Source organism: Mus musculus, chromosome 4 (assembly GCF_000001635.26).
Source record: "Mus musculus strain C57BL/6J chromosome 4, GRCm38.p6 C57BL/6J".
Classification (NCBI taxonomy): Eukaryota; Metazoa; Chordata; class Mammalia; order Rodentia; family Muridae; genus Mus; species Mus musculus.
This window is the reverse complement of record NC_000070.6, coordinates 61,223,533-61,251,132: the sequence shown is the minus strand read 5'-3', so window position 1 is coordinate 61,251,132 and position 27,600 is coordinate 61,223,533. Positions and strand designations below refer to the sequence as shown.

The window sequence follows — 27,600 nt, the reverse complement described above, 5'->3', positions numbered from 1 at the left end:
ATATGTCATAGATTTCCATATAGTGAACCATCCCTGCATCCCTGGGATGAAGCGTAGTTGCTCCTGATTGTTGATGATTTTGATGTGTTCTTGGATTAGGTTTTTGAGAATTTCATTGAGTATTTTCTGCATCGATATTTATAAGGAACATTGGCCTGAATTTCCCTCTCTTTGTTGGATCATTGTATGGTTTGAATATCAAGGTAATTGTGGCTCTATGAAACAAATTGAGTAGCGTTCATTCTGTTTCTATTTTTTGGAATACTTTAAGGAGTATTGATATCAGGTTTTCTTTGAAGGTCTGATAGAACTCTCCACCAATCCAGTCTGGTCCTGGGCTTCTTTTGGTTGGGAGACAATTAATGACTGCTTCTATTTCTTTAGGGCATATGGGACTGTTTAGATCATTTATCTGATCCTGATTTAACTTTGATATACGGTATCTGTCTAGGAAATTGTCCATTTGACCAAGATTTGCCAGTTTTGTTGAGTATAGGTTTTTTGTTTTTTGTTTCTTTTTTTTTTTAAGTAGGATCTGAGGATTTTTTTGGATTACTTCAGTTTCAGTTGTTATGCCTCCCTTTTGATTTCTGGTTTTGTTAATTAAGGTACTGTCTCTGTGCCCTCTAGTTAGTCTGGCTAAGGGTTTATCTATCATGTTGATTTTCTAAAGGAACCAACTCTAGGTTTGGTTGACTTTTGAATAGTTCTTTTTGTTTCTACTTGGTTGATTTTAACCCTGACTTTAATTATTTCCTCCTGTCTACCCTCTTGGGTGTATTTGCTTCTTTTTGTTCTAGATATTTCAGGTGTATTGTTAAGCTGGAAGTGTCTGCTCTCTCCAGGTTCAATTCGGTTTATCACTTCTGTTAGTTTCACTGTGTCTCTCTTTAGTATCTATTTCCAAGATCTGTCCATTGATGAGAGTGGGGCATTAAAGTCTCCCACTCTTATTATGTGAGTTGCAATGTGTGCTTTGAGGTTTAGTAAAGTTTCTTTTATGAATGTGGGTGGCGTTGCATTAGGAGCATAGATGTTCAGAATTGAGACGTTTCTTGGCAGATTTTTTCTTTGATGAATATGAAATGTCCTTCCTTATCTTTTTTGATAACTTTAGGAAGAAAGCCAATTCTATTTGATGTTAGAATGGCTACTCCAGCTTTTTCTTTTTGGGACCATTTGCTTGGAGAATTGTTTTCCAGCCTTTTACTCTGAGATAGTGTCTGTGTTTGTCACTGATGTGGGATTTTTCTCTATGCAGCAAAATGTTGGGTCCTTTATAAGTATCCAGTCTGTTAGTCTATATCTTTTTATTGAGGAATTTAGTCCATTGATATTAAGAGGTAATAAAGACTATTATTACTGTTATTTTTGTTGTTAGAGGTGGAATTATGTTAAGATGGCTATCTTCCTTCTGGTTTGTTAAAAGATTCCTTTCTTGACGTTTCTAGGGTATAGTTTGCTTTTTTGTTTTAGTTTTCCACTTATTTATCCTTTGAAGAGCTGGATTTGTTGAAAGATATTGTGTAAATTTGTTTTTATCATGGAATATCTTGGTCTCTCTATCTGTGGTAATTGGGAGTTTTGCTGGGCCTAGTAGCCTGGGTTGGCATTTGTGTTCTCTTAGGATCTGTATTATGTCTTACCAGGATCTTCAGGCTTTTATAGTCTCTGGAGAGAAGTCTGGTGTAATTCTGATAGCCTGCTGTAATTCTGATAGGTCTGCCTTTATGTGGTACTTGACCTTTTTCCCTTACTATTTTAATATTCTTTCTTTGTTTTGTGCATTTGCTGTTTTGATTATTATGTGACAGGAGGAATTTCTTTTCTGATCTAATCTATTTGGTGTTCTGTCTGCTTCCTGTTTATTCATGGGCATCTTTTTTATTTTTTGGGTTAGGGAAGTCTTCTTTTATAATTTTCTTGAAAATATTTACTGGCCCTTTAAGTTGGTAATTTTTGCTTTCTTCCAATTTTATTATTCATAGTTTTGGTCTTTTCATTCTGTCTTGGATTTCCTGGATGTTTTGAGATAGAATCTTTTGCATTTAGCATGTCCTTTGACTATTGTGTCAATGTTTTCTATGGTATCTCTGTACCTGAAATTCTCTCTTCTCACCTCCCAGCCCAGGAGTAAAAGCACTTCTGAGAGAACAGCTCTTTGCTGTCTGGGCCTGTGCACACCTGACACTCTTTATAAAAGGAATGAAGCAAGGAACTCCTATAGGGTTCAGGGATGTCTCAGGAAGCTCTAAGTTGGGTGCAGCTGGGGAATTACACCTCAGTGATTAAATAGCCCATTATATCCTATTTATAATATGTGGACAGAAACATAAACCTAACTCTGCAATTTGTAAAGAAATACCTGTCACTGATTTTAGCCAGAAGAGAGACACCATTTTAGATGGCAAAATGATCCTGTGTTTGCAATCTCAAGAGGATGGTGACTAATGTTGATATTTTGTGAGGTTATTTATTCCTGATAAGACATTAGGGCCAACCATGAGCATCAAGCCAGCTTTTGCAAGTGAAAACTCCTAGATCTACCAGTCAGGCCAGTCCTTACATGTCACCAGCTTCTTTGAACTTTAGAATGGTTGGTCGTGTCACTTCTGCAGGTACAGATAGTTGTCTTCTTGGTAGATGTCATGTAAGGGTGGGGATCTTTCCTTACATAATCACTGTGTTTCAGCCCTTGTTCCTCTTAGTGTACATGCTAAAGTGGCATTCTTTTACCTTTGTAACAGTTGTCCCCAACCCTCTATGTTCCCTTAGCTGTAATCTACTCCCAGATCACAAAGCATTGTAAAGTTCTACTGTATCAACCCTCACCTCTTCCCTGTCTTCTTCCTTTACAATAGGATTGCTCTGTCTGAGGTTGCAAATTTCTTCCTTGGCTTTGAATGTTTTCACTAATTCACGTCTCATTTCTACAAAGAGTTGGGTGTTGAAAGGGAGAGGATTTAGGGTGACCTCAAGCACTCATGTTGACCGGGGAATAACTAAATAGTTTCTGTACCTTTCTCTGGGTTGTTGTCTTTTGAGGTATGGTAGCATTGTCAAGCCTTTTATGTATTCAACAGAGTCTTTATTTGGAACTGTTACTTAATTATATAAGGATTTCCAATGATAGCTTGGTTTGCGAACAATTTTTTTTTGTCTCAAATTTTCCAAGACTAAAAATGAAATCTGGGCATGGTAGTCCATAGATGTACTTGAAGCCACTTAGGAGGCTTTGGTCAAAGAATGACTTGGACCCAAAGTCAGGTCATTTGGGGGAAGGGAGGTATTTCATCATAAAAGCCTAGGTTTCTCAATAGTGTTTTGCCATCTTTTAGCAAACTACAGCAAGAACTCCTTTCATGTGTCCTGAGTTGAACCAATTTAATCTCTTGATCTAGGGGCCAGAGTATGCTTTTTCTCTGAATCCAATGGGACTGTAATTACCAAACCTCTCCCACTGTAGCACACCCACTCACCATGTCATGAAACATACTTAGCAGGCATAGCCTTAGAAATCCATGTCTCTCCTAAGCTCTGTTAGAAAAAAGACTATGCTTGGAAGAATCATGCAGGAAGTGTCATGCTTCCATGGTCCTCAGACAGAACTAAAGCAGGAGAACTAAAAAGCAGGCAGTACTCATCAGGGCATGGAATTGTTGCACTGGAGGCAAAATCCTGAAACTCAGGTTACATTCTGGACCAGAAGGAAGGATCAGAACTCAGGAGGTCCACATATTCACCCATTGTCAGCCCGACATTTTTTCTGGACACAGAGACATATATTTAAATGCAAGTGTAATCATTTTTTGATCAGGAAGAAGAAGAAATTCAAGGATAATTGTCATGGGTGTATCAAAGAGAAATTTAAAGAAAGACTTTGATTCTTGATGAGTTATCCTAGTAGCATGCTGGAGAGACAGGGATTGCAATTCTCTGTGAGACATGATGGAAAGCAGATCACAGAACTTGTCACAGGATGCTGTATGGATAGGAAGGGATGATGCTGGAGTCCTGGTGAGAAGTCGCCACTCAACACTGTGTAATCAAGGAAGAAATAATACAGAAACTCATTAAGTACTTTTTAGATTGACCTCTGGACAGAGAGACATTCTATTATCTAGGAAAAAGGGGATGAAGAAATGGATCTTCCCTTGCAATCTAACTGGAATTATTTGCCAGAACACAATGGATGAAAGTCAGAATAAATGACCATAATGGAATAAGAGACTTATTTCCACAACCTTTGTCATAAGAAGCTCTGAAGAAGGTTAGGTAAATTGTGGAATAATGATAAAAGCCTTGGCTACATTAAAGACTTCACACATTATATGAGTGAAGTCTTGGACTAGATGAGAAGGGAGGGCCAGAGGAGTCTGCTCTCCAGACTGGTTGAGAAGTGGTGATCAGGTACACCCAGTCCCAGGTAAGAAGCCAAGGTTGTATGTAGTTCAGATTAAGATGTTATTATCTCGAGTGGGATGGAGGAGGACCACTGAAGAGCAGGTATACCACATCGGGCTACTCTGTCTTTTAATGATATTGAACCCATTGCTGAGCCTGTTTAAAACAAGCATACATCAACCATTCAAAAGTCAAATCCTTCTTTTCTTGCCTAAGTGCTTGAGTCACTTTACTTCAAAGCTCAAAGGAGGACTAGGACACAAATCCAGACAATTCAAAGCCAATTTACAAGCTTTCTTCAATGTTTCCTTATCAAACTATTTTTATTGTAATTTGAGTGCACAATGCTAATACTTTTGGAAGGGCCTCTCTATGAACACCAACCCCCTCTTTGCTCTCATTGGATATTGCCCACCTGGAGGCTCAGGCCAATCTTCATTCTAGGGCCTGGAGACAGTGATCTGTAGTGTGAGAACAAGAACATGTTCAGGTACCAGGTCCACTTTATTTCCCCAAGAGAAAGGATAGGACTCTCCAGCTTTCAAAAATGTCTGGTAGCAAACTGAGTTTGTTTCCTCTATGATAAAATATTCACAATGAGAAAAATAAATGAATCCTGACTTACTGGCATTAGATAGGTCAATGCTATTTTCTCTAATGATTCCATGCTCCTCAAATAGTTTTGCAAACTCTTCCTTGATGTCTGAACTCAAATCTGGTTCTAGGTCTGTGAGAAGAGCAATAGTGAGTGTAGCAGCTGTATTTTGTGCATTGACCACAGCCTGAGTGAGGGGACAGGGACTTTCCCTAAGGATGTGGAAATGGTTGGCAACATGATTGACAGGCATTGGTATGATCTATCCTGTATTTGGTATCCATAGAATATCCTTCTGTCACACTGAGAGATTTCAGAGTGCTTCCATCACTATGCTTGAGGGATGATTGAGGTGAGCATCAATCTTAAGGACATGAGAAAGAGGCAGGACCAAGCTGGGAAGACCATATTAAAGCTAGAGGTTCTTTCTTCTTTTCCACTCCAAGATCAGTGTCTGTGTGAAAATACTTTACCATAAAGCAACATCAGCTGGAAGGTTTCCACATTCATTTCATTAATGAGATGAAACATAATATAATTATCATATTCTGTCTTCAGTATAGTAAATGTATTGAATCCATCATCTCTGGAGGAAATGGGACATGGCTCAGAAATTCTTTGTTCTGCAGGAAATGATGGATACACTCTTCTTGTTCTACCCCAAACACAAAATCATTAAATTACATATCCTAGAAGAGATTGGTAAACTGTCTGTTCCTTTCTGTGTTTAGCTTTCTGAACTTCAAGAAGTAATATCTAAGAAAAGGGACTCTGAGAGGTCCAGACCACTAGTGAACAGTAAGCCACAGGAGCACCACTCTCTCATCCTCTCCTAGGCTTACCTACCTCCCTCAGCAGCTTCAAGCAACATGTTTATATCTTTCATAAGTTTGTTTTATCAAATTATCTGCTGCTAAACCCTGAGCGATGCGCAACAGTGCTAGCCACCAGGCAGTATCAAATAGATTCTATATCCCCCTACTTATCCCACTTGCAGGCCACAGGGTGTTAGCTATTAGATGGTGCTAATTTGACTAGTAGGTTCAAGTTCCTGAGTTCAGACTAAAGCAACACACACACACACTAAAGGTATTAAGGTTTACTAATCATCTTGTGGATAGACATTTTATATACACACATGTCACAGAATATTACCAGCCTTTTCTGTATTGTCACCAACTAAAAATACTTTGGAGCACTCTTAATCTATACTGTAAAACAGAGTGAACTGGTGAGTAAGATATTTTGAACTGGCTGGCCTCATGCCCCACTACACAATACATATCTCCAGTTTCTGATCCCATTTAACTTTTGACTATTTTGGAAAAATTAGCTAAAGGATTTTATTTACATTATTTCCTTTATATCTGATGCTTTAGCAATCACAAATTGCCTATTATTTTAAAACTAGAAAACGACAATCACTTCTCATCCTTAGAACAACTGCAACTACTTCTAAGTTTCACCAATGCTGGACTTCAGCCAGTGGTCTAGATTACCAGCCAGATTTCCACCATCTGCCTCAAATTAGCACTCTGTAATGGAGCCTGATGTGGTTCCCAGTACCACACAGGAGAATTATTATTATCGCCTTTACTACAGGAAAACGGAAGTACAAAGGGGTGGATTTATTTGGCTAACAACTACTAATAAAAACTTAATTCATAATCACATAATCTTAACTTGTGATGTACTGTCTCATTAATGTGGCTTCAGAAGTATCTCTGATCTCCCATTATAGAACTCATAGTGAATTAATTCCTGTCACCAACTCCTGTCTCTGACTTTTGAAAAACAACCTGTTATGAGATCCTGGATCAGTGTCACACGAAGCATTCTAGATTTGTATACAGACTTAGTATGTGTGTACACATGTGCATACTGAGAGGCCTCTCTTCCCCCAATCCCAAGTGTTTGTAGGCATGAGACCATACCAGGTTTTCCTTTCATGTTTCTCAGCTAGGAGCATCTCACTTACACAGTATGGAGTTTAAAAGCTAAGGAATTCTCCAAGACATGAATGTGCTCCACAAAAAGTCTCATGCTGCCATGTTCTTCTATCTTTTCTCTTTTGTCAGAAGCCAGGATAATAGTGTACCATTCCCCATTAATCTGTACTAGATAAGCAAATGGTTAAGGAAGAAGAAGCAGGGATACCACATGCATGTTTCCACTTGAACTCCAGCCTATGCATTAGGGCCTGAGCATACACAGGGGTATATTTCATGCCAGTTGCCACAATGCTTAGCATACTGTCCCTACCTCTCAGTGAGAACAGAGGTCCCCAAACATTGTTAGATCTGAGTAGCTGGTCTTACTTCAAGGTCTGGAGCCATTCATTTGTCTAATACATTGTGGCACAATAACCATTCCCTCAAAGGACCCACTTGGCTAAAACATTTCCACAAAGCACATTCTGATCATACATACAATTCACTGATCGTACTTTTTCGATATTAAAGTTCCTTCACATAGACCTAGCTTCTTCTGCATGGACACAGACTAGGGTTAGTCCCAAACACAGCAGCAGCAGCAGCAGCAGCAGCTGCTGCTTCATTTGGTCTGAAATAGAATTATCTGTGTGTCAGGACCACGTCTTTCTGGTGATGTTGCCTACACTCTACTCCCCAGCTCCTTTGCTTGTCCTTATATACTCTCTGGGTTCAGTGGGTTTTTTTTTTTTTTCTTCCTGTATGGGTCGACTCTACCTCTGTCAGGCTTTGTGGAATATTTTCTCATTTATTGATGAGAGGCCAAGGATTGTTCCTGCCATTTTCAAACTTGGCAATATCATCACCTATGGATTGATTTAGTAGTCTTACATTTCTCAAAACATATTTCCAAGAAAACAGTGGGTGTTCAAGGGAACTGTGATCTGGAACTAGAGGCACCTTTGGATCTGGCTTGGAATCAGAAAGACAGTTTTGGAGGGGATGGGAAATGAACTGGAAGGACAAGTATGTATAGAATATTTGCTTTAAGGTGAGTATGGAAGAAGTTGAGTTACTCAACTTTTGAAAAAGATTCATTCATATTTCATGTGTATGAGCATTGGTTTTGCATGTGTACCTGAGTACCATGCACAGGCCTGGTGCAGTGGAGGTCAAAGAAGGAATCAGATTCTTTGAAACTTGTTTTTGCTGAGGACACAGGTTCAATTACCTCACTTACCTGGCATTCTAAAACTGACTCTATCTTCAGTAACAGGAAACCATACACTTTCTTTTGATCCCTGTTGCCTCCTGTACACAAGTGGTGCATATGAACTCATTCAGGCACATACACATAAAAACAGTAAATGTTAACTTAAAAAACTTATCAAGAAAAGTCTTCCAAGGCTATGGGGATAGCTGCCAAAAAGGCTTCAACCTTTGTACAGGTAGCACTGACCTCAGAATCCAAAGTGGTATCAGTAGCCAGGTTTCATCAACTGTTTACTTTTGAGAACATTGGACTTCAACTGACAAGACATAATCTCACCATTAATGAAAAATACAAATATTGTTCAAAGTCATATTTGCTGATGGATGTCCAAGTAGAAATCATGCCAAAAATCATATTTCCATAAATATACACTTACAATGGGAACATATTTTGTATCAGTAGACATTTCATTTACCCTGGAATTAGAAACATAAACGAATGTTTGATGTGGGAATATAAAGAATTCAAGAAGGAGGCAAGTACTCGATACGCTTCATTTCAACTTTACATCAGCTTTATATGGTATGTACTATTTTATTTTTCTTACCATAGTATTAGTTAAGACTCAGAAAGATTAAGTAACTGTATAAGGTTATATAGTCAGTCAATGTGAGAACTTAGATTTAAACCCAAGACTCTCTAACTCAGGAGCCTTTGTTCTTATTGATGCCACTATACAGATCTGGATGTTTTTACCATGAAAGGGGGATGATTAATAGGAGAAAGAAGAATAAACACTGCTGTACAGCTTCAGACATTTTGGACTGGCCGGTACTAGCAAAGAAACTGCACATGTGTTTCTTTAAAATATGGAGGCGTTGGTGTGGTCCAAGACTGAATGAGGCATGACAACTGTCTCTCTCTTGGTCTACAAGTGTTTGGTGGATACTAGGGGAATATCAGGATCTTCCCTCCTCTTACTTCTCCTCCTTCTCCTCCTCCTTCTTTTCCTTACCATTTTCTCCTCCTTCTTCTCTTCTTTCCCTCATTCTTTTTTGTTGTTGTTGTTGATTATGTTGTCTGCCCACCTGTTCACATGCTTATGCCTTTGCTAGTATATGCAGAAGTCAGAACAGTAAACCAATATATCCCTCTATCTCTTTTTACTTCATCCCCTTGAGACAGGGTCTCCCTCTAAATCTGGGAATTAGTGTGTTTCAGATAGGCTACCTATCCACTAGGTCTCAGCAATGCTCCACTCTCTGCCATCTACCTAGTGTTGGGGTTAAAAGCAGACATGACCAGCTTTTTAATGTGAGCTGAGGTGGGCTTGGAGCTTACACTGAGATTGGAATGGTCTTCTATCTCTGGCTATCCTTCTGCTCCACCCTCCTGCACTCTGGGATTATGGGTTGTAGCACCTCATCTGGCTATGGACTATTGTTTTTCTAGTAATGAACTAGAAGTTGCTTCTACAGCAGAAGGCAACAATGAGTTCCCTCCACTCCCAACTTCAGCTCAGGCACCTACCCTGTCACTAAGCATGTTAACACTCTTGACTGAAAACCTGAAGTAGTCAAGAAATGACTAGAAAAAGTGTGTGGGTAAGGAGTTTAAGGACTTTACATGTAACCAACATACATCCCAGTTGTAACTAGCTAGTATTTCTGAAACTGACTAATAGGAAAATGATTTAATCACTTTAACCTGTGTCTTACCCTCAACTAATTGAACAAATAGCTCATTCAGAAAGCCTATGGACACATTCAAGCCACTTATATGATGCCAGGGTATATTTGGGTTCAAGAAGAACATCTATGAAAGCAGGCTTATTTGATTCCTGTCCCAGAGAGATAATATTCTGTAGTCTCTCTAGCAGCCAGAGTGAGAGTTCATACTGCTGACCCTGGCTCAACAACAGTTCTGAAACACCTGCTGTGTCAGTGTCAGTGTCTGACCCCTGACATCCCCCACCCCCAGCATTGAGCTGGCTGAACAAGTCTCTGACACTGGAGCTACATGTCTTGCTTTGCTACAATTATATCTTCCTGTCAGACAACTGAAAACTGCCCACCCGCTGAGCTGCTGAAGAGCTACTTTGCAACTCAATCTAACTGAAACAAGCAACAGAACCCAGCCTAAACAAAGGGATAGGTCCTTGGGTTTTCACATATATATTCAGTGCCCTACATTAAAGATTGATCCTTGATCAGAGAACTTTGTCTTGGCTTGTTATTTCTCTCACTGAACTTCCAATCCACCACAAGTTTTCCTTTCAGGCACCCAGTAACCTGTGACTGTTGTCAGTGCAGTTGGCGCCTGAACAAGGGACCTAAATACGGAAAGACTGATTGAGGGACACAGACTTGGTGGGGCTGCACAGAAAATGGAAGATGGTATCCTGCATGGGAAGCAACATACTGCATTAATGTTAGTGCTATAAGTATTATCTTTTGAAGGCTGTTGACTGCAAGGTTGCAAAAAGGATATAGGCTAGACTGAGTAAGAGTTGTCCCAACACTGATATCAGTTAGGGGTTGACAGTGGAAAATGTGACTGGAAATGTCTAAACAGACATTTGTCCACAGTCAAAAGCTACATCAGGGAAGAGGAGTAGGGATTAAAATAATAAAATAAAATAAAACCTAATTAAAACAAATAAAATAAAATAAATACTGAATACACACAAAAGGGAGATGCAAGATATACAAATGACATGAGAGAGACAGACAGAGAGAGAGAGAAAAAGAGAAAAAGAGAGAGAGAGAGAGAGAGAGAGAGAGAGAGAGAGAGAGAGAGAGAGAAGGAAAGTGGATTTTAAGCTCTCCCAGGGATAGAAGGACATCAAGAGATATCCTGCTTCTGCTTTCTGGTCCCAACAGTAGACATCCTTAGTTCTGGTTACATCAAGTTTTCTACCCTCTCTGTATTGTCTGTGTTTGGTGCACCAATCTGTCCACATGTCAACTCATGTCTGTTTTTGTTTTGTTGTCTGAATGACTGTCGTTCTGTGTTTCATGTTGAAAAGAAAAACATGGTTAAAACATTATCTGCTGGCTATCCATCCTTGATTCAGTCTCAGTTGCACAGTGGTGGCTGATTTAAGTTGCCCAGCACCCTTAGCCAGGAGTCAAGTGCAGGAGGAGAGGCCCTGCTGAAAGCTGTTTTTTAGAGGGGCCAGCTGCTTTTTAGTTCTAAGGCAAATAAGCTGATAGGTTTGGTTTTTTTTCCTAAAAAAAAAAAAAAAAAAAAAAAACTCTGCAATTATGATTACTGGGTTCAGCAAATGACAAATTGCTTTTTCTCTTGAAATTATACCTAGAAAAGTAAAAATTCTTTAATTGGTATAAATGTATAAGATTCGTGTAGCTGTTTCACACAACACACTATTGCCATGAAACCCCTCCCCCCATAAACACTTCCTATGACCCTCACTGTGTGCACCATGATGTCTCTGAACTAAGAAATCGCCCTGCCTCTGCCTCTGCCTCTGCCTCTGCCTCTGCCTCTGCCTCTGCCTCTGCCTCTGCCTCTGCCTCTGCCTCTGCCTCTGCCTCTGCCTCTGCCTCTGCCTCTGCCTCTGCCTCTGCCTCTGCCTCTGCACACAGACACACACACACACACACACACACACACAGACACACACACACACACACACACACACACACACATACAAACACAGAGCCAGAAAAGCATCTTGGGAGCTTTAAATGTATTTATTTCAGATCTCAGTGTCTATCTGTCTGTCTGTGTAGCCCTGGCTGTGCATGGAGATGGCTCCTTATGTTCCAGGCCTGGCTACATGAGCCTGGCTGTCTGGGTGTCTGGCTATTTGGCTGTCTTGCTGGCTGTCTTTATGGCCCTGGTTGTGCATGGCTGTGGCTCCTTGAACTCCAAGCCTGGCTACACAGTGCTGTCTGTCTGTCTGTCTGTCCTGGAGCTCACTGTGTGACCCAGGCTGTGCTAGAACTCAGAAATCTCTATGCCTCTGCCTCTGCACACAGACACACACACACACACACACACACACACACACACACACACACAGCCAGCAAAGCATCCTAGGAGCTTTAACTGTCTTTATTTAAGATCTCAGTGTCTGGCTGTCTGGCTGTCTGTCTCTGTGGCCCTGGCTGTGCATGGAGGTGGCTCCTTGTGCTTCAGGCCTGGCTACACAGGCCTGTCTGTCTGTCTGCCTGTCTGTGTGGCCCTGGCTGTTCATGGAGGTGGCTGAAAAAAAGCTAAGACATCCAACCTTGAGGAATGAACAATTAAGGAATCCCTGGAATTTCTGTTAGTAGATTAGCTGAACTACACAGTCTGTAAGCCATTCTAACAAACAAATCACATACATGCTGTAGGTTTTATTCCTCTAAAAAACCCCACCTAACACAATACCACAGAGGCATTTACATTTGATTTGGATTGGGTAAAAAGTAATGAAGGCATTTAGAAAGAAAATAAAATAGGAAAAATATGTGATGCCATATAAGCTGAGAACAACTGTCTAACACAAAAGGACCAAGAACAGCTTCCTATGGAGAAAGAGCTCAGACTATATAAAATAACTTCAGTAGAAGAATCTAAGTTTGGAGATAGGAGTCTAGCCCCATTGAACACCTTGCTCTCAGAGTTCTAGCTGCCAGAAATGAGAGCGTTCAATTCTTGCTGTTGAAGTCACCCATACTGCATGATTTCGTAAAGTCACACCCTGCAAACTGACACAACCCCCTTTCTAGCCTTGACTCACTTCATAACTTCTATGCTTGCTGTGCTCCTGCAAGGTTTCCTTTGGCTCTCTGAACTACTTGTGCTCCTATTTGTCATGGCCTTTGCATGTGTGGACACTCTCCATGCCCTAGATAGCCCTCTGCCTACTTCCTGGTGGTCTGGTTAATGCTTTCATATTTTAATAGATTATTTCATGTTTGTGAGTGTTTTGCTTGCACATGTGTCTGTGCATCACATGCCTGCAGTGCACACCTAGGGTGTCAGAACCCCTGATACTACAGTTATGGATTCCTGTGAGCTACCATGTCAGTGGTTGATATTTAACCCAGGACCTCTGAAAGAACAGGCAAGTGCTCTTATCCAGGAGTCATCTCTCCAGCCTCTCCCTCTCTGTTGTCATCCTGCTTTCCCTTGTTCAACGTTTAGTGACTGATAGCTAACTCTGTGCCTGCCATGTGCTGACCTTTCGTGTAAACACTGTTCTTGACCTCAGATGACAGATTTCCCTAAGTTAAATAACTTTGTATTGCAATGTCCCTATGACAGATACCTATTGAGGAGAGGACTCAAGACCTCTTAGGAAAAGACTATCTGTGTTCAGTAGCAGATTGGAATGCCAGAATCAAGAGTCAGTATAGTTTGGAGTCCACCCCCAACCTTGAAGAAAAGACTGCTTGGTTGTGAGGGGTGGGAACAGCTAGCAGTCCCAGCTGTTAACCTCTTCAGCAGACTCTCTGGTCTTTGAGCTGAGATGCTGGCCTATTTGGGGTACGCCATCCTTCCCCCATGAATGAACAAAACTATGTCATAGCATTTCTGACTAACACAGGACCACTTCCCTTTGTTGATTCTGCTGCCCTCTATCTCCCTTCATCCTTCATGAGTTACTGGCCAATAATCTGTTTGCCCCCTAATTCTGTCTCTACCTCTGGCATCCAGGGGACCATGATAGGTTTGGGGAGCTAAGCAGGTAGATTCCAGTTACTCCAAGCATCCTCTGATGTAGCCACAAGTGGCTACAGGTTCCTTGGTTCCTGAAAGGAAAGCTGTGGATGGATGGGAAGGATGGCTAGAGAAATAATGAGCCAAGACAAAGTTCTCAGATCAAGACTCAGTCTTTAATGTAAGTCCCTGAATATATATGGGAAAACCCAATACCTGTCCCTTGGTTTTGGCTAAGTTCTGTTGTTTCTTTCAGCTGGATTGAGTTGCAAAGTAGGCTCTTCAGCTGCTCAGTGGTCAAGCAGATCTCAGTTCTCTAGCAGAAACATGTAAATGTATAGAGCCAGATGCCTGGCTCCAGTGGCATAGACTTAGGGGGTCCAGTTCCTCCATTTTTCTTGATTAAAAATTAGCTTAACTGGAGCATAGAATTTACTTATGCTCCATGGCCCTGTGTGGGAAAAATGGTGGCTGGTGGCTGTGCCTGCCTTGATTCTGAATGTCTAGACTCCTTTTGATCCTCCCTGGAGTACACGTGCAATTTGTGTTTATTTACACAAGCATGGCTTTTCAGTGTTTATAATGAACAAACATGGCCTTTTGGCACATGCCTCTGTCTTAGGTTGATAAGAGTCATAGACTCATCAGTGGCCCATCTTGGCTACTGGACCTCATAGCACGCCTTTTTCCCATTCAGATCAAAGCCACAATATGCTCTCAATGCATCTCTTCATAGCGATGAATAACTGCCATATGTGAGCTTTGCTGAAGGTGAGAATGTATGCAAATAACCAACCTGCTTAAAATACAAAGGAAAAATTAAAAGGAACAGAACTAAAGTTCTCTGTGGGGATGTCCCAGGCTCTCAATTCAGTTCAAATTAGCAAAGATCCTTCCCAGGGTCTGGCCTCCTAGTGTGAGGGAGGTGGCTTTGAGAAGCAACAGAAAAAAAAAAATAAAAAATAAAAAAACTGTTCCTCCTCAGGTAAATTGTTGTAAGAGTCAGGTAAGCTGGATGATAAAGATTTTTTTAGCAATCTTCATAATTAGAATATCCAAAATTGGATTTATTTCTAGGCCAGTCTTTCATTGCATCAGAATAACTGGTCACATTAAAGGAAAGAGAAAAATCATAACTCCTCCTTTCGATTAATTTTTCTAAGTCAGTTTCCACAGTCTCTATGTTCTTTGTCCCACCAGGTGTAAAAACTTGAAGCCAGGCAGATTGTGTATTCTGAAACATACTCAAGCTAAGGTTGGTCAAAAACATACACCCACTACAGCTTTCCTGTTACATTGTCAGGGCACTCAGCAAGCTCACAGGTCAATATTATCCTTTTGTGTCCTCTTGCCACACTAATCACTCTGGCAGCAAGCATGATCATGAAGCATTTGGCAGAATAAATACAAACATGCCCTCTTGCTCATATTAAATATCTGATCAGGATCATGCCTTATACTGATAAGTAGATCTTTCCATCTCACCTAGGCATAAGTATGCCTAGCCATAGGATGCTGTAGACACTCAGCAAAAGGTTCCTTGGCATCCAAAATATAAAATTTTAAAAATAAAATGCATAATTTAAATAATGTGCACGGGGATATAATTCCCCCTCTCTTGTTTGTTTGTTTATTTGTTTGTTTGTTTGTCTCTTTGTTTTTTGAGACAGGGTTTCTCTGTTTAGCCCTGGCTGTCCTGGAACTCACTTTGTAGTCCAGACTGAACTCGAAATCAGAAATCTGCCTGCCTCTCTGCCTCCTGAGCACTGGGATTAAGGGCATGTGCCACCACACCCAGCCACAATTCCCGTTTTTTGTTTTTTAAGAACATATTGTTTGAAAGTTCAACAATGCCTTGTCTTTGAGAATTATATAAAATCCCAGTATCATGGGTAATACTAAATTGTTAACAAAACATCTCAAATGCTTGAATGTAATAGCCAGTTCCATTTTGTGTTTTAATCTGATTTGGAACACCAAGCATTAAAAAAAGTTAATGTAGGCAATGACTAATTACATTAATATTTGCTTCTCTTGTTAAAGAAATTGCAACCATAAAGCCTGAACAGGTGTCAATAGTCACATGTAAATATTTTATTTTTCTAAGATCAGAAATATGAGTATCAGTTTGCAATAATTGATTAAGTAAAAGTCATTGAGATTTTAATACCATTCGGTGGAACAGATAAAAATTGAGGTTTCTAAGAACAAGTCTTTACAATTTGACATGTGCATTCTCTAAAAATACCAAATTATTATATCAAGGCATTACTACTTTGAGGATGTAAACAAACAAACAAAAAAAAAAACAAGATAATATGACCAACTCTTCTTGTTTAAGGTCTATAATCTTCCTGGGATAAAAATCTGCTGTGCCATTGCCTTAAGGGGTCTGTTCCGGGCAGTCCACAATGAGTTCTTAAAGGTGCAATGAGTCCTTTAAAGGAGCAATATTTTCCCTTGCGATGTATGTGCAGAAACAGTTGCAAAATTTGAGAATTAGCAGTATCTAAAAAAGAAACTCTTTCAAGCAACTATTAGCCAATATATATATATATATATATATATATATATATATATATATATATATATATATATGGTATCAGTATACAAATTAAAGCTTGGGTTTTTTTTTTCCAACATTTCAAAACACTGGCTACAGCACACATTCAATTATCTGTCCTGAAGCAGGAGGAACCTCAAAAGAATAAACATGTGATCCAATCACATATACTTCTCTCCCATAGATGGACAGTTCATAAATACAGTAGGTGTTTTCTTTATGGGATGCATACATCAATTTACAGGAAATACAAAAGCATGCATAGAAGTAAATTTTAACTTGTCTTTGGATAATGATTATCAATTTACCCAAAAGTTTACTATGCAATAGGCCAAATATCAATATTCTGCGAAAACAATTTAATTGCTATTTGAAACAAGTTATAGATGTCTTGTCAGGTTTTTAAGATTTTTTTTTCTAAACTACCTTCATGATTCTATGCTACAATATTTTATTAACACCATGACAGCTTCATTACAGGATGTTAAAACAATACTTGGAGATGAAGAAAGATGATTTCACATTAATACTTCATTTCCAAAGAATTGCTGTGGGCTCACTGAGTAACAATAACTAAAATAAGCAGTTATCATTCGACTACCATTGATTACAGTTAATTACAATTGATTACAAAAGCTTCCTCAATTTTCTGAATAGCTTTTTTTTTATCACCAGTTAATTTGCATCTCCCTTGATAACATCCAACAAAGGCTTAAGCCCTCCTGTGGTAAGCCTAAAGTGAGGTCTTAGCAAATTAACATCTCCTGGTACCTTTTGAAAATAATTTGAAGGAAGCAAATCATCTTTTCTTTCTTGAATTTTCTCTACCATAGTTTTCTAGGATATAACTGAGAGCCCAAATATTGAAAAAGATATTGCCTTTTGAATCTTTTCTGGAGTGACAACTACTCCAAAATTTTTCAAGCTCATTGTGTAAGAGCAAAGGTTTACAGTAAATTTCCCTTAAGATGGAATAGTTAATATAATACTCTCCACATAATAAACAATATAAACTCAAAGATTTAAAGTTCTAGCTTCTTGTATTGAACCAGAGACAAAAAATTTATTATTTTTTAATTTACATAATGTAAGGCTATTAGGCATACCTAGAGGCAAAACTTTCCAATGATCACAAGCTCACTAGAAGCAAATCCTTTAAAATCATCAGGTTGCAAGGAAAACACAAACTTCCAAAACCATAATAATACTATATGGAGTAGGCAATGCAGATTGTAATGCCCTTAGTAGTTCCACAGCCTCATTAACCTTTTATAAATCTTAAGTTTAAACTTTATTTTGAATAACACCTGGATAGGCCTGTAATGATGCCCTTTAGGTTTAAAAATCATTCCCTAAAGGCAAGGAGAGGTGAGGCCCCAACAACTTCCCTGGGGAGGGTTTGCAAAAAGATAAAGAGAGAGAGAGAGAGAGAGAGAGAGAGAGAGAGAGAGAGAGAGAAAGAAAGAAAGAAAGAAAGAAAGAAAGAAAGAAAAAAAAAAAAGAAAGGCCACACAATCCTCGCTAAGGCTGCTCTGAGATTTGCATTAACTCAAATGAAAATATTTCTTAATCTGAGCCTTTTTCCTGAGGTCTGGCCCAATGACTACCCCTCCTGCAGCAAAAGATTCCAGGGGAGCAATTCTACTGTCTGTTTGTGCTTCAAAGTTTTGGACAGTCTTTCCTAAGATGATTTATACTTAAAACATTCCTTATAATCTTAGTGTTGTGAAAACATTGCTTGTGAGTACTATAATCCCCTGCAGGACAACAATAATAAGCAAACACTGATGATATGAGGCTCCAATTTTCTGTACAAGGAAAAATATATCCAGATAAGTCTGTCTTTGTTTCATGTGGCTGAATATCCACAGAGAGCTGCATTAGCATTCTCATAAGACAATTGTGAGAAGAAGAAAAAAAAGGAACCCCTGCTTGAATTGAGACTCTCTAAAAATCCTGCTAGCTGTTTTTAGTAACATATCCACAAAATCATGAAAATGTTAATCAGGAACCTGTTTGATACCAAATAAATTATCACTTAGATCTCCTTTCCAATCTTGGGGACTTAAATTTTGCTTCTACCACTGTATCCAATAAAGCTGTGTAAAAGGAGCAGCAGGTTCATACTGGCCACAGCTGTTTTTAACTTTTATTACTCTTGCATCAATCCTAATTAAAAAATATGGGTGAGTTAAGAATCCTCAGCTTCCAATCAAACTGCAAAGTGCAGCCAATAGAACACTGGCAATTATAACCATAATTTTTTAAGTTCTTTTCAATATTAGAGCATAACCATAAATTTTGGAAAGCAAACCCCAACTAGAAGCAATCCATTCTCTTTAAAATTAATACCAAAAGGATTACTTTCATGTTACAAAGTTTGGCTAACAATTCTTATATATGAATGCATGACATTTCAACTTTTAATACTTCTTTGAAGAGACATTGTTTTAAATCTTATCTCTTATGAGTCTAGTTTCTTGGATAAGAGTTACATAAAATATTATCCCGATTTAGAAGTATCTTAAGAGGCCTGATTTCCTGGGCTGGTTCATGCCACATGTTGTTTAAAATGACTACAACCCTGAGTTACCAGTTTTAAGCTAACTTACTTGTTACCAGTGTTACACTTTTTAAATCATACCCAATAACTTATAAGCCAATACTCTATAACCAAGACATGCAGAGTATATTTATACCATTAAGACCAATCAGAAAACAAATGAAGCAGCTTCGTGAATCTTATACATTTGTACCAATCAAAGAATTTTTACTTTTCTTGGAATAATTTCAAGAGAAAAAGCACATTGTCATATGCTGAACCAAGTAATCATAATTGCAGAGATTTTTTCTCGGGAAAAAACCTATCAGCTTCTTTGCCTTAGAACTAAGAAGCTGCTGGCCCCTCTAAAAAACAGCTTTCCAGCAGGCCTTCTCCTGCTGCACTTGACTCCTGGCAACTTAAATCAGCCACCACTGTGCAAACTGAAACTGAATCAAGAGATGGAGATCCAGCAGATAAAGTTTAAACCATTTTTTTCCTTCCAACAGAAAACATAGAACAACAGTCATGCATTCGGGAGGCGAGGCAGGCATATTTCTAAGTTCAAGGCCATTCTGGTCTACAAAGTGAGTTCCAGGACAGCCAGGACTATACAAGAAAACCCTGTCTTGAAAAAACAAACAAACAAACAAACAAACAAAAAAGAACAACAGTCATTCAGACACCAAAACAAAAGCAGTCATGAGTTGACATGTGGAGAGATTGTTGGAAGAAACACAGAAAATACAGAGAGGATAGAAAACTTGGTATAACCAGAACTAAGGATGTCTCCTGTAGGACATCTCCTGATGTCCTTCTGTCCCTGGGAGAGTTCTAAAATCCATTTTCCTTCTCTCTCTCTCTCTCTCTCTCTCTCTCTCTCTCTCTCTCTCTCTCTAATGTCATTTGTATATCTAGCATTTCTCTTTTTTGTGTGTATAGTTTTTTCAACTTTTATTTTATGTTATTTTATTATTTTTAGCCTACTCCTCTTCTCTGATGCAGTTCTTGACTGAGAAAAATGCCTTTTTAGAATTTTTCAGACCCATTTTCCACTGTCAACCCCTAACTGATATCACTGTTGGGTCCAATCTTACTCAGTCTAGCCTGTATCCTTTTTACACCCTTGCAATCAACAGCCTTCAAAAGATAAAACTTATAGCACTAACATTAATGCTGTATGTTGCTTACCATGCAGAATACCATCTTCCATTTTTTGTAGTGCTCCACCACGGCAGTTTCCCTCAGTCGGTTTTTCCATATTCAGGTCTCTGAATCCAGTGTCACCTGTGGCCAACAGCAGACACAGGTTACTGGGTTCCTGAAAGGAAAACTGGGGATGGATGGGAAGGACAGCAAGAGAAATAACAAGCCAAGACAAAGTTCTCTAATTAAGGCTCAATCTTTAATGTATGGCACTGGATATATATGGGAAAACCCAAAGTCCCATCCCTTTGTTTCAGCTGAGTTCTGTTGCTTGTTTCATTTGGATTGAGTTGCAAAGTAGGCTCTTCAGCAGCTCTGAGTGTTGGCAGTTCTCAGTTGTCTGACAGATGATATAATTGTATTAAAGCAAGACAGGAGACTCCAGTATTGCAAACTTGTTCAGCCAGCTCAAGGCTGGGGGTTGGTGGGGATCACTCTGACACTGACACAGCAGGTGTTCCAGAACTGATGTTGAGCCAGGGTCAGCTGTATGCACTATCACTTTGGCTGCTAGAGAGACAACAGAATATTTCCTCTCTGGGACATGAATCAAATAAGCCTGTTTTTATTGATGTTCTTTTTGGCCACAAATATACCCTGGCATCATATAAGTGGCTTGTATGTGTCCACAAGCTTTCTGAAAGAGTTATTTGTTCAATTACTTGAGGGTGAAACAAAGGTCAAAGTGATTAATCATTTTCCTATTAGTTTCAGAAATGCTAGCTAGTTACAACTGGGATGTAAGTTGGTTTCATGTAAAGTCTTAAACCCCTTACCCACATACTTTGTCTAGTCATTTCTTGACTACTTCAGGTTTTCAGTCACATAAACAGTCTACACATGCTAAGGAGTGTTAACATGCTTAGTGACAGGGAATGTGCCTGAGATGAAGCCGGGAGTTGGGTGAACTCATTGTTGCTTTCTGCTGTAGAAGCAACTTCTAGTTCATTACTAGAAAAACAATAGTCCATAGCCAAATGAGGTGCTACAACCCATAATCCCAGAGTTCAGGAAGCTGGAGCAGGAGGATAGTCAAAGATCTAAGACCATTCAGACCCTCAGTGTAAGCTCAAGTCCAGCACAGAGCTCACATTAAAAAGCTGGTCATGGCTGCTTTTAACCCCAGAAGTGGGTAGATGGCTGAGAATTGAGGATTCCTGGGACTTAGTAGCCAGCCAGCCTATCTGAAATACACTAATTGCAGATTCAGAGGGAGACCCTGTCTCAAGGGGATGAAGTAAAAAGACATAAAGGGAGACGACTGGTGTCCTGTGCTGACTTCTGCATATACTAGCAAAGGTACAAGCATGTGCACATGTGTGCAGACACCATAATCAACCAAAAAGAAGAATGTGGGAAGAGGAGAAGGAGGAGGTAGATGAGGATGGGGAGGAGAAGGAGGAGGAGGAGGAGGAGGAGGAGGAGGAAGGAAAAATGTGATAATCCCCTAGAAGAGCTTACTCCAAACACTTGTAGACCTAGAGAGAGTCAGTTGTCATACCTCATTCATTCTCGGTCCACACCAACTCCTCCATATTTTAAAGAAACACATGTGCACTTTCTTTGCTACTACCTGCCAGTCTGACTTGTTTATAACTCTCCAACACTGTTTATTTCTCCTTTGACTGTTTAACCATTCCCCATTCATGGTAAAAATATTGTGACCTGTGTAGTAGAGTCAATAAGAAAAAAGGCTCCTGAGTTAGAGAGTCTTGGAATAAATCTAAGTTCTCACGTTGATTGACTAAATGACATTATACGGTTACATCATCTTTGTGAGTCTTAACTAATACTATGGTACGAAGAATAAAATAGTACATACCATATAAAGCTGAAGCAAAGTTGAAACAAAGCATATCACGTACTTGCCTCCTTCTTGAAGTCTTTTATTTTTATTTTATTATGTCTTGTCAGGTGAAGTCCAATGTTCTCAAAAGTAAACAGTTGATGAAACCTGGCTACTGACACCACTTTGGATTCTGAGGTCAGTGCTATCTGTACAAAGGTTGAAGCCTTTCAGGCAGCTATCAGCTTAGCCTTGGAAGACTTTTCTTGATAATTTTTTAAATTAAGATTTACTATTTTATTTGCATGTGACTGAATGAGTTTGTATGCACCACATTTGTAGAGGAGGTCACAAGGGTTGAAAGTATGTGATTTCCTGTTCCTGAAGTTAGAGTGTGTTTTGGGATGCCATGGGAGTGCTGGTAATTGAACCTGGGTTCTCAGTAAAAACAAGTTTCAAAGAATCTGACTCCTTCATCTGACCTCTGCTGCACCAGGTCTGGACATGGTACTCAGGTACACATGAAAAACCAGTGCTCATACACATGAAATATAAATGAATCTTTTGCAAAAATTGGGTAACTCAAGTTCTTCCATACTCATCTTAAAGCAAAGATTCTATGCATACTTGTCCTTCCAGTTCAGTCTGTACTCCCTCCAAAACTGGCTTTCTGATTCCAAACCAGATCCAAAGTTGCATCTGATTCCAGTTGGCAATTCTCTTGAACACCCACTGTTTTATTGGGAATATGTTTTGAGAAACATAAGATTACTAAATCAATCCATAGGTTATGAAATTGCCAAGTTTGCAAAGGGCAAGGAAGAATTCTTGGCCTCTAATCAATAAATGAGAAAACATTCCACAAACCCTGACAGAGGTAGAGGAGACCCATACGGGAAGAGGGAAAAAAAAAACAAAACAAACAACAATAACAAAAAAAAAAACCCGCTGAAACCAGAGAGTATATAAGGACAAGCAAAGGGGCTGGGGAGTGGAGTGTAGCCACGATCACAAGAAAGACGTGGTCCTGACAGACAGACAATCCTATTCCCTACCAAAATGAAGATGCTGTTGCTGCTGTGTTTGGGACTGACCCTAGTCTGTGTCCATGCAGAAGAAGCTAGTTCTACGGGAAGGAACTTTAATGTAGAAAAGGTATGATCACTGAATAGTAGCTTCTGACTCAGAATGTGCTTTGGGGAACTCTTGAAGCCAAGTAGGTCCTTTGAGGGGATGGGTATAGTGCCCCAATCTCTTAGACAAATGAATGGATCCAGACCTTGAAGTAAGACCAGCTCTTCATAACTGAAAATGTTGGGGGACCTCTAGTCTCACTGAGAGGCAGGGGCAGTATGCTAAGTATTGTGACAACTGGCATGAGATCTACCCTTGTGTATGCTCAGGCCCTAACCCATAGGATGGAGTTCAAGTGGACACATGTGCATGTGGTATCCCTGCTTCTTCTCCCTTAACCGTTTGCTTATCTATTACAGATTAATGGGGAATGGCATACTATTATCCTGGCCTCTGACAAAAGAGAAAAGATAGAAGAACATGGCAACTTTAGACTTTTTCTGGAGCAAATCCATGTCTTGGAGAATTCCTTAGTTCTTAAAGTCCATACTGTGTAAGTGAGATGCTCTTAGCTGAGAAAGAGGAAATGAAACCTGGTATGGTCTCACGCCTACAAACACTCGGGACTGGGGGAAGAGATGCCTCTCAGTATGCACATTTGTACACACATACTAAGTCTGTATCCTAAACCAGAACGCTCCATCTGACACTGAACCAAGATCTCATAACCAGGGATTTTTCAAAAGTCAGAGACAAGAGTTGGTGACAGGAATTAATTCACTAGGAGTTCCTTAAGGAAAGGTCAGAGACACTTCTGAAACCACATTATTGAGCCAGTTTATCACAACTTAAGATTATGTGATCATGAATTAAATTTTTCTTTCTAGTTGTTAGCCAAATAAATCCACCCCTTTGTACTTCCGTTTTCCTGCAGTAAAGGCGATAATAATAATTCTCCTCTGTGGTACTGGGAACCACATCAGGCAACATTACAGAGTGCTAATTTGAGGCAGATGGTGGAAATCTGGCTGATAATCTACACCGCTGGCTGAAGCCCGGCACTGGTGAAACTTGGAGGTAGTTGCAGTTGTAATAAGGATGAGAAGTGATTGTTGTTTTCTTTTTTTTTAAATACTAGGCAAATTTGTGATTGCTAAAGCATGAAATACTAAGGAATTAATGTAAATAAACGCCTTTTGCTAATTTTACAAAAACAGTCAAAAGTTAAATGGAATCAGAAACTGGAGATAGGTACAGAGTACAGGGTCCAGAATCCATCCAGATCAAAATCCCTTACGAACCAGCTCACTCTGTTTTACAGAAGAGATGAAGAGTGCTCGGAATTATCTATGGTTGCTGACAAAACAGAAAAGGCTGGTAAATATTCTGTGACGTGTGAGTACATAAAATCTATATATCTATCCACAAGATGATTAGTAAAACTTAACACCTTTAGTGTGTGTGTCTGTGTGTGTGTGTGTGTGTGTGTGTGTGTGTGTGTTTGTTGCTGTTGTTGTTGTTGTTGTTGTTATTGTTGTGTGTGTTTTGCTGGAGTTTGAACTCAGGAAATTGCACCTACTAGTAAAACTGGTGCCATCTTATAGCTAACACCCTGTGGCAGGAAAGTAGGATAAGTAGGGGGAGATGGAATCTATCTGATACTGCCTGGAGGCTAGCACTGGTGTTAATCGCTTAGGGTGTAGCAGTGGATGTTTGATACAACAAACTTATAAAAGATAGAAACATGTTGCTTGAAGCTGCTGAGGGAGGGAGGTAAGCCTAGGAGATGATGAGAGAGTGGTGCTGCTATGGCTGACTGTTTACTAGTGGTGTGGACCTCTCAGAGTCCCTTTTCTTAGGAGTTACTTCTTTAAGTTCAGAAAACTGAAGACAGAAAGGCTCTGACACTTCACCCATCTCTTCCACGATATGTATTTTACTTATTTTATGTTGGGGTAGAACAAGAAAAGGGTATCCAAAATTTCCTGCAGAACAAAAAATTTCTGAGCTGTGTTCCATTTCTTCCACAGATGATGGATTCAATACATTTACTATACCTAAGACAGACTATGATAACTTTCTTATGGCTCATCTCATTAACGAAAAGGATGGGGAAACCTTCCAGCTGATGGGGCTCTATGGTAAAGTATTTTCACACAGAAACTGATCCTCGGATGGGAAAAGAACAAAAAACTCTAGCTTTAATATGGTCTTCCCAGCTTGGGCCTACCTCTTTGTAACCTCCTGATGATTGATGCTCTCCCCATCAACCCTTGAGCATAGTAATGGAAGCATTCTGAAATCTCTCAGTGTGACTGAAGGATATTCTATGGATGCCAAATCCAAAGGATAGATCATACCAATGCCTGTCAATTGTGTTGGCAAACATACTCCCATCCTTATGGGGAAGTCCCTGTCCACTCACTCAGGCTGTGGTCAATGCACACAATATAACTGCTACACTCACTATTGCTCTTCTCACAGGCCGAGAACCAGATTTGAGTTCAGACATCAAGGAAAGGTTTGCACAACTATGTGAGGAGCATGGAATCCTTAGAGAAAATATCATTGACCTATCCAATGCCAGTAAGTCAGGATTCAGTTATTTTTCTCATCCTGAATATTTATCATAGAGGAAACAAACCTAGTTGGCTACCAGTCATTTTTGAATGCTGGTGAGTCCTATCCTTATTCTTGGGGAAATAAAGTGGACCTGGTACCTGAACATGTTCTTGTTCTCACACTACAGATCGCTGCCTCCAGGCCCGAGAATGAAGAATGGCCTGAGCCTCCAGGTGGGCAATATCCAAAGAGAGCAAGGAGGGGGTTGGTCGTCATGGAGAGGCCCTTCCCAAAGTATTAATGTTGTGCACCCAAATTACATTAAAAAATAGTTCGATAAAGAATCTTCTAGGAAAGCTTGAAGATTGGCTTTGAATTGTCTGGATTTGTGATCTAGTCCTACTTTGAGCTTGGAAGTAATGTGACCCAAGACTTAGGCAATGAAACAAGGATTTGAGTTTTACATATTTGATGTATGGTTGTATAAAAATGGCTCAGCGATGGGTTCAATATCATTAAGACACAGAATGGAAGGTTGTGGTATAACTGTTCTTTAGTGTCTGTGGACCCCCCCCCCCATCCCACTCGAGATAATAACATCTTAATCTGAACTCTGTACAACCTTGGCTTCTTACCTGGGAGTGGAGGTCCCTGATCACTACTTCTCGAACAGGTTGGAGAGCAAATTGCTATGGCCCTCCTTTCTCATGTAGTACAAGACATCACTCATATAATGTGTGAAGTCTTTAAAAGTAGCCAAGGCTTTTATCATTATTCTACAATTTACCTAACATTCTTCAGAGCTTCTTATAACAAAGGTGGTGGAAACAAGCCTCAGATCTTCCATTACGGTCATTTATTCTGACTTTCATCCCTGTGTTCTGGCCAATAATTCCAGTTAGATTGCAAGGGAAGATCCATTTCTTCATCCCCTTTGTTCTATATAATAGAATGTCTCACTGTCCCGAAGTCAATCCAAGAAGTGTTTAATGAGTTTCTATATTCTTTCTTCCTGGCTTACAGTGTTGAGTGGAGACTTCTCACCAGGACTCCACCATCATCCCTTCCTATCCATACAGCATCCCCAGTATAAATTCTGTGATCTGCATTCCATCCTGTCTCACTGAGAAGTCCAATTCCAGTCTATCCACATGTTACCTAGGATACCTCATCAAGAATCAAAGACTTCTTTAAATTTCTCTTTGATATACCCATGACAATTTTTCATGAATTTCTTCCTCTTCCTGTTCAATAAATGATTACCCTTGCACTTAAATATATGTCTCTATGTCCAGAAAAAATGTGGGGCTGATAGTGAGTGAATGAGGGGACCTCCTGGGTCCTGTAACCAAGATCCTTCCTTATGACCCCAAATGTAACCTGAGTTTCTGGATTTTGGCTCCCCTGCAGAAATCCCAAGCCCTGATGTGTACTGCCTGCTCTTTAGCTCTCCTGATTTAGTGATTTATGAGGACCTCGGGAGCATGACACTTGCTGTATGACTCCTACATCCATAGTTTCTCTTTCAACACAGCAAAGGAGAGACACATATTTCTAAGGCTATGCCTGCTCAATAACTTTCAGGACATAGTGAGGGGGTAGGTTTGGTAATTAGAGTAACATTGGATAAAAAGAAAAAGGTTTCTAGCTTTCCATAGAATACCCTGGACCCTAGATCAATAGATTAAATTGGTTCAACTCAGGACACATGAAAGGAGTTCTTCCTGTAGTTTGCTAAAAGATGGCAAAACACTATTGAGAACCCTAACTAATTATGATGAAATAGCTCCCTCCCCACAATTGCCCTGATTTGTGGGTCCAAATCATTCTCTGACCAAAGCCTCCTAAGTGGCTTCAACTACATCCATGGACTTCCATGCCTAGCTTTTCATTTTTAGAATTGACAAAAAAATTAATCGACAAAATAAGTGTTCACAAAATAAGCTATCAATGGGAATCCTTATATAGTTAAGAAGTAGTTCCAATCCAAGACTCTGTAGAAGACAAAAAAAGGCTTGACCATGCTACCATACCTCAAAAGAACACAACCC

General features: G+C 39.6%; 1 protein-coding gene and 1 pseudogene across 2 annotated transcripts; one reads left to right on the top strand and one right to left on the bottom strand.

Annotated features, from left to right (window-relative positions):
- Positions 1-3,790: 3,790 nt before the first annotated feature.
- Positions 3,791-22,047, bottom strand: Mup-ps10 (annotated as a pseudogene).
- Positions 22,048-22,880: 833 nt separating this feature from the next.
- On the top strand, positions 22,881-26,825 carry Mup13 (major urinary protein 13). Of its 2 annotated transcripts, none has more exons than XM_030252989.1 (7): positions 22,881-23,068; positions 23,407-23,540; positions 24,309-24,382; positions 25,018-25,128; positions 25,472-25,573; positions 25,696-25,782; positions 26,573-26,825. In XM_030252989.1, exons 1-7 carry the CDS (start codon positions 22,973-22,975, stop codon positions 26,674-26,676), a joined length of 708 nt encoding a protein of 235 aa, XP_030108849.1. In that variant the 5' UTR covers positions 22,881-22,972; the 3' UTR covers positions 26,677-26,825. The 2 variants fall into 2 exon arrangements, with proteins under 2 accessions (XP_030108849.1, NP_001334063.1); NM_001347134.1 differs by having other exon boundaries at positions 22,906-23,068; positions 25,737-25,782.
- Positions 26,826-27,600: the final 775 nt, after the last annotated feature.